This window comes from Physeter macrocephalus, chromosome 16 (assembly GCF_002837175.3).
Source record: "Physeter macrocephalus isolate SW-GA chromosome 16, ASM283717v5, whole genome shotgun sequence".
Taxonomy (NCBI): domain Eukaryota; kingdom Metazoa; phylum Chordata; class Mammalia; order Artiodactyla; family Physeteridae; genus Physeter; species Physeter macrocephalus.
The window spans coordinates 17,657,302-17,665,214 of NC_041229.1; the positions used below are offsets into that span (position 1 = coordinate 17,657,302).

The window sequence follows — 7,913 nt, forward strand, 5'->3', positions numbered from 1 at the left end:
AAAAAAAAATGTCATGAAGAGATTAGTGGTAGGACGGGAATAAAACACAGACCTACTAGAGCATGGACTTGAGCACATGGGGAGGGGGAAGGGTAAGCTGTGACGAAGTGAGAGAGTGGCAGGGACGTATATGCCCTACCAAATGTGAATTAGATAGCTAGTGGGAAGCTGCCGCATAGCACAGGGAGATCACCTCTGTGCTTTCTGACCACGAGAGGGGTGGGATAGGGAGGGTGGGAGGGAGGGTGACGCAAGAGGGAAGAGATATGGGAACATATGTGTATGTATAACTGATTCACTTTGTTGTAAAGGAGAAACTAACACACTATTGTAAAACAGTTATACTCCAATAAAGATGTTAAAAAAAATAGCATTCACCATCACATTCAGATCTCTTATTCTGATGACTTTACGTTACAAATCTATTTGTTTACTGGTTTGTTGTCTTTCTACCCAACTACAGTGTTAAATTCTCAACACCTAGAGCTGTGTCTGGAATATGTGCTATTTATAAATTGAATGAATGAATGGTGAAAAAAATAGTTACAGTTATTGCCTCACAGAGCTTACAATTTAACAGAGGGTATAAAATATATATCTGCAATTTAATAGTGTAATGAGTATTATGATTGGGGAAGAATAGAATGCAATGGAAGAGTATGGGACTAGCATTTTACCCAAACAGAGGAAATGATGTTTAGATGAAGGCTTGTCAAATGCCAGAGCTGAGAGACACCACAGTTCATTTGTGAAATTAAAGGATTTCAATTTAACTGACAGAGAGCAAGGCAGCAGAAAGGTGAGATAAGGGGCTTCAGAGCTAGGTAAGTCCCTGTAAACATATTAAAGAGTTTGGATTTCATCCTTAGAGAAATGGGATCATATTAAGTGTTTTGAGCAAGGAAAAGTAAAACATTGGTCTGGGTACGGAGTGGATAGGAAGGAAACAAGGCTGTGAGCAAGGAAACATCTCTGGAGATTGTTGTAATAATCTAATTGAGGTAGGATGATAGTTTATACAAGGATAGAGGCAACAGCAATAGAGTGAAATGGCTTGGTTCAGGAAATATTTGGGAGGTACAATTCACAGGATTTGGTGATTCATTTGATGTAAAGGGTGAGGTAGACTAAGTAATGATAGCATTCCTTCCCCTTGGGTTTTTTGTTTGTTTGGGGTTTTTTGTTGTTGTTGTTGTTCTTTTTTTTTTTCTTTTTGCATAGCATCCATTAACACTCTATAGGATTGGTATTACACGGGATACATTATAGAAAATACTGGTCTCCGGAAAATTCCTGAATCTGGAAGTATTACAAACTCTGGAGAACTATAGACCTACATGAATTGCTTCATTGGTTGTACTCCTTTTAGCAAATAGTTCAGGATGAATAAAACCACAGTTGTAGAGGTGACCTGTATGTGACCCTGTGAATATATTACCATCTGCACTGAATCTCTGATTATAACCTGGTCAACATAAGGGAGCTTGATTAAGAAAAGTTATTAGGCAGTGTTGGTCTGAACCTAAGTCTCCCTCTTTGTATCGATGACTGTGTTTGAAGGCCCGTTTATCTGCGGAAAAGGATCCATTCTTTCTCTCTAAGGTAGGAAATGATTGCATTCCTGGTGGTCACGTGGGTCAGCGCCTCACAGGGAGCACGTGGAGGCTTCACGCAGTAGAAGGCTTCCTGGTCGCGATAGTGCAGGTACTCGCACAGTTCAGCACTCGAGTGTAGGGTCAGGCCACATTTAGGGAGGAACCGGGAGGTGCCACTGGCAAACTGGCCTGTGACGATCACCCTGTCATAACCTTGGTTCCTTCCCCTCCAGAGAGCCGACACGCCTTCCTTCACTGGGGAGGATGAACAGGAGAGACAGAAACACCCGGACCTCCCAGAACAGGGTGAAGCTGACAAGGTAGGTGCCATTGTTGAAGTCTGTCACCTTTCCCGAAGCGCCTGCCTTCAGGGCTGGGGAGGACATCCTGGCCCTCAGGAAATCCCCGCTGTATTCCTTCCTGAGTCCCAAGTGGTCCCTCACCTCCAGCAGGACGTCTAGCTGATCCCCCCTGCAGTATGTGTCTTGAGGGCTGAGGAGGGTGGCTTTGCTGTGTGTGGCGCTGGTGGTGGAGCTCACGTGGGTGAAGGGTCTGGGTGGGGTCAGCTGGTCTAGTTTCTCCATGATCCCCTTTATTCTCAGCTCAGTCTCTGTTGGTGAAAATTCTGGATCGGGTGGTGCTTCTGGGTAGAAGGACTTTCTGAAGGTGTTCCAATGATTCAGAGAGATAGGGTTTCTCAAGCTGAACAAGAACTGAAGTATTGAGAGAAAAGGGATATATTATCAGCAAATGATATGGCTTGTTTTTCAACATAAATTATTATGGTTTAGTTTACATACATTTCAGTAGATGCAATCACATATCAAAAATGGATTCTAACTAGTTTTCAGTTTTGGAATCACAGGATTAATTTCCATGAAATGAGACTTCCTGTGCTGCCAGCTGATGATTTCTTCTAGAAGCCATTGGCTTAAAAATTAAGTATATAGAATAATTATATACTATTTAATGATTAGATTTTTGTGTTTCCCTTCACCATCTCCTTATTTGGCCTATTTTTCTTTATGAAAATCATATAGCCATATTATAGGCAATATGGAAAACAGCATAATTTTAAAAATATGATCCTACCTAAGCTTTGCTATCTTTATAGTATTTTTAAATTATTATGTCCTTCTTTTTCCTTCTATACATATATTTTATCTAGTTGTAATCATACTAAAAATATAGTTCTAATACATTTTTGCAGATAATACCATGGATTATAAAAGTTTTAATATTGTTACATAATTTTCACAATCATTTTTAATGGTTACATGATACTCCATCAAGAGGATGTAAAATGGGTTGTGTGGCCAATGATATTGGACAATTGGATTATAGCTATTCATTTCCATTTTACATCACATTTGGATATTTTCCAACTTTTCATATACAGGATTACTTCCTTATGATGGATTCCTAGGGATCATATATTATTGAATTAAGTTATCAATCAACCAAAGAATATAAACATTTTTATTCTTCTTGACTGTCAAATATATTCTCAAGAGTTTATATTGCCACCAGCAATATGTAAGACTAGCTGTCATGCCACACCAGTGTCTTTTATCATTGCAGCAAAGTGTAAGAGTTATGTATAATGCTCCTTAACAAGAGTACTGAGAGACATATTAATCATATCAAAAGTTTGTTTAGCTGACAATGAATGCCATGAATTCACCTGGACAATGAGGTAATTGGAGGAAATACTACTACCAATTTAAAGTCTGTTCAGGTCCCAGGAATCTCTCAAGCCCCATGGAGGTACATTTAGCCATGGCCTAAAATGACATAGGTGAAGCTGGGGTTGGAAACCAGCCCTGTTTGTTTCTTAACTGGCTTGTTTGTGTTTTGCTTTGTTTTGCTTTTTAAGTCGGCTGCTGTTTAATATTTATACAGAAAGGCTTGAAGTCCAGGTGTCTTATTTCCCCTGTCATAACTATAGTCAAAGATTTTTCTGGAACAAGATATTTAGTTATGCCAAAACAATTATATAACATCACATATATCATATTCTAATAATTGGATCGTTGCCTGAATGAAAGAGTCATAAAAAATCCATTTTCTGACTGAGGAGTTTGGGTAGCTGTCTGCTCACCAAGAGAAAGGAGTTGGATATCTCAATTAAGTCTCCCTTACAAAATTAATCACTTTAAATACTGGTGGTTAAATTATAAAACATTGTCATTAAAACTATTTGCAAGGGCAGGACAGGAATAAAGATGCAGTCGTAGAGAATGGACTTGAGGACACGGGGACAGGGAAGGGTAAGCTGGGACGAAGTGAGAGAGTATCATTGACATATATACACTACCAAATGTAAAATAGATAGCTAGTGGGAAGCAGCCACATAGCACAGGGAGATCAGCTTGGTGCTTTGTGACCACCTAGAGGGGTGGGATAGGGAGGGTAGGAGGGAGACGCAAGAGGGAGGAGATATGGGGATATATGTATATGTATAGCTGATTCACTTTGTTATAAAGCAGAAACTAACACACCACTGTAAAGCAATTATACTCCAATAAAGATGTTAAAAAATAAAATAAATTATTTGCAAATGTGACAGGTGAAAATGGAGACTTACTATTGTTTTAAATTACATTTATTTTAATACTAGTGTGTTTCAACTTTATTTTCCCTCAAACACTGGTTTTATTAATATATTTCTTCTCTTCCATTTGGTCTATTTCCTTTGTTGAGTTTTTAATTTTGATTTCAATGTTTTTTAATTTCTTGGTTGACATCAGTTCTTTATATAACAAACATCTTAACATTTAGTCTCTCAATTATGCAGAAAATATTTTATCAGTTCATATCTTGACATTTTTAGAAGTATTTAAATTTATAGTTAAACCACTGAAAAATTCCTTTGTGACATAATTCTATTGCTTCTAATCTTAGACTGTTCTCCACACTTTCATTATCTAAGTATTCAATTCTATTTTTTTAAACAAGAAAATGTTTATTTAGTGGATAAAAATACACTGTCAGTAGAGCACAAAATTTTGAGAAAATATTTGAGAAATATTTTGAGAAAATATTTGTTCGATAGGAATTATCACTATGAAAATCATGAAAATACGTCACTTCATATTATAAACAAGTACATTTGTACTAAGTTTATCAGGTACAAAGTGAAGAGAAAAATTGACTATTTTATTAAGGAAAAATCTAGTCAGCCAAACTAGATCACTTAGACTACCCAAATTCATTCTAATTAGATTTAGTTAAATTAGCAGGATAATTACATGTTTTGAATTTATTTTTACATTTTATTACATTATTGTCATCCTTTTTTATTATCTTGTATGGTCATAATTTCACTATCTGATAAATAATCGCTTCCAAAAAATTATTTTCTCTTAAATAGAATAACAATTTTTTTACTTCTTGTTAAGATCATAGCACATTTAAATTAACAAATTAAACACCTAATGGTTTGGTCAATATCTACCCACGGAAATTTTTTTTTAAACAACTGGGTTGCCTGTGCACTTGATGAACTTGTTGACTTCAGGGCTGATGAAGCAGACGTGGTCAGAGCAGTCATGAAACTGACTGTTGGCAAAGTACTCAAAGGCAAACACAATAATATGGTCACTGAGCCAGGTTGGAGGATCCAATAGTAAGACATCTGTTTGCCACAGCAGACTGTCCATGTAACTGAAGACTACTGGAGCCATCTTGTACTGACTAGAGCTGCTCAGAAATTCCAGAAGCTGCCTCAGTCCTCACCACTCCACCCAGCCTTCAGGCACCTCTGTATTGGTCGGAAAGCCGGAAGTGGGTTTTAGGGTAAACAAGTCTAAAACCTTAACTTTGAATTAGCCTGTGTACATGAATTTATGCTTCATTCTGTGTTTTTCCTCATACCTTTCAATGTGTGTATATAAACCAAATGAACTAAATGCTTTAAAATATTTGGAAAGTTAACCAGAAAGCACACTTGTAATGTATTCAAACAGTTGTGATCGTACATATATATCAAAAGTATTAAATAAGTATATTTAGATAAAGAACAATCAAGTTACCTGTGAAATTATTAAGAGAGTTCCACTCCCAAACATGAAATCATGCCATATTACTATTGGTTTTCTACTCCTGACTATACATTTTCAGTTTTACTGCTTTATTTTCTCTCCTCTCCTTTCTTCTCCTTTCCCCTCCCTTTCCCTCCTCTTTTTCCCTCCTTTGCTCCCTCCCTCCTTCATTTCTCTTTTTTCCTTCCCTCCCTTCCTTCTTCCATAAAATACGTAGTGAATCCATGCTATGCACCCTGTATTGTGTTAGCTGTGGAGACATGTGGAGACAAAAGCAAGACACACCCAATCTCCCCTTAACAACAATTTTATATTTCAAGTTGGAAGACTTAGATGGAAATTGGGAAACAAAATGAAAAATTACAGTATTATTAACAATAATGATTAGCAAATGTTTTCTATGCGTCGATGCTGTTCTAAACATTTTAATTGTATTTTCTAATTTATCCTCACAACAACCCTATGAAACTAATAGAACTGCTTCCCCTCTTCTACAGAAAGTGAAACTGAGGCCCTGAGAAAGTTAAATAACTTGGCCAGGGATGCAGAGCTAGTAACTTGTGGGAAGTGTGATTCAAAAGCAGGGAGGTGGGCTCCAGAACCTGTAGTCTTAACCACTAAATTGTACTACACACTAGAGAGGTGCTTTGGTTGACAAGAAGGGAATAAATTAAACAGCTTAGCTGGTTTATTTTGACCATAAATTTTTAATATATATGTATTTTGTGCCTTTTATGTAAGTATAATTTTGACGTAGCTTAGCAGTGAACCTTTCATCTTGATGTGGTTACTATGGGTTGTTTTACTAAGTTTTAGTTCATATTTATCTTTTAATGTATGGAATCCAGTTCTGCTTGAAAATATGCTCCAAATTTTGACTGCAGGACTAGAAGGTGTTTTGGCTACAAAGTAGATTGACCAAATAAACCTTCCAAATAAATGGCTTTTCAGATAGGTTTGGCAAAGGATATGTGTGTAGTAAAGATAAATTTCATGTTTAAGCAATGGTAGACTGTTCCCTTGGGAGAAGATGGTTAGTATTGCACAGCTAGCATTTCCCACGGCAATTTTCAGATAAATAAGGGAATCTTTCAGTGTGGGAACTGATGTGCTATCTACAGCTACAGCCTTATCTAAAAGCTCATATTTCAGATTCTACAGATAGATGCTTCAGTTTCCGTGTGTGTGTGTATTATATACGTATCAAGTGGTTTCTAATTTTTTTTCACATGAAAATGTGCCAAATAATCCTAGAGGGGAAAAAAAGGGTTCTTTGTATATTTTGGATAACAGTTCTTTGTCAGATGTATCTTTTGCAAATACTTTCTCTGTCTGCAGCTTTTCTTCTCATTCTCTTGCCTTTCATAGAGCACGAGTTTTTAATTTTAAAGATGTCCAGATTATGAATTATTTCCTTCATGGATTGTGCCTTTGGTATGATATCTAAAAAGTCATCTCCATACCCAAGGTCAGTTAGATTTTCTCCTTTGCTATCTCCTAGAAGTTTTATAGTTTTATAGTTTTGCATTTTACATTTAGGTCTGTGATTCATTTTTAGTTAATTTTTGGAAAGGGTGTAAGCTCTGTGTCTACATTTATTTTATTTTATTTTTTTGCATGGATGGATGACCAGTTGTTCCAGTACCAGTTATTGAAAAGACTGTCTTTGCTCCATTGTCAAGCATCAGTTGACTTGTACATTTCTCTAGTTGCGGTAAGCTGCCATTTATATTCTGATGATTCCTAAATCCATTTTCCTAAACCACGTCTTTCTTAGCTTCAAATTTCTATATTCAAGTCTACTGAAGAAACATTTCCATTTAGATGACATAAAAGCACCTCAAACATAAACTGTTCATATCTAAGCTTACCTTTTTCTCCCAAAACTACTTCCCCTACTCTGTTCTATACTTCAGTGAATGGCATCACCAGCCATGTACTTGTACATATCTAGAATAATTCCTGCTTAATTCCACCTCCTTACCCCCTCACCACAGTCAATCTATTTCTGTCAATTCTATCTCAAATTCATTGACTTTTCTCCAACCTCATTGTTAGTACCTTATTTCAGGTCACCATTACCTCTCACCTGGATCACTGAACAGTCCTTATTTTGTAATTTAACAGTTATTTATTAAGCACCTACTATGTGCCAGCCATTTTTCTTGGCACTTGGGATATACCAACAAATAAATATAGATAAAAATCCTTCCCTGGGCTTCCCTGGTGGCGCAGTGGTTGAGAGTCCGCCTGCCGATGCAGGGGATGCGGGTTC

General features: G+C 36.8%; 1 protein-coding gene across 1 annotated transcript in view; it reads right to left on the reverse strand.

The window, feature by feature from the left end:
- Positions 1–7,913, reverse strand: part of LOC102977760 (NXPE family member 2-like) — a 24,648-nt gene that overhangs the window by 12,743 nt on the left and 3,992 nt on the right. Inside the window, 3 exon segments of the mRNA XM_024131178.2 lie at positions 1,277–1,280; positions 1,575–1,845; positions 1,847–2,308. Coding sequence (XP_023986946.2) covers positions 1,277–1,280; positions 1,575–1,845; positions 1,847–2,308 — 737 coding nt within the window.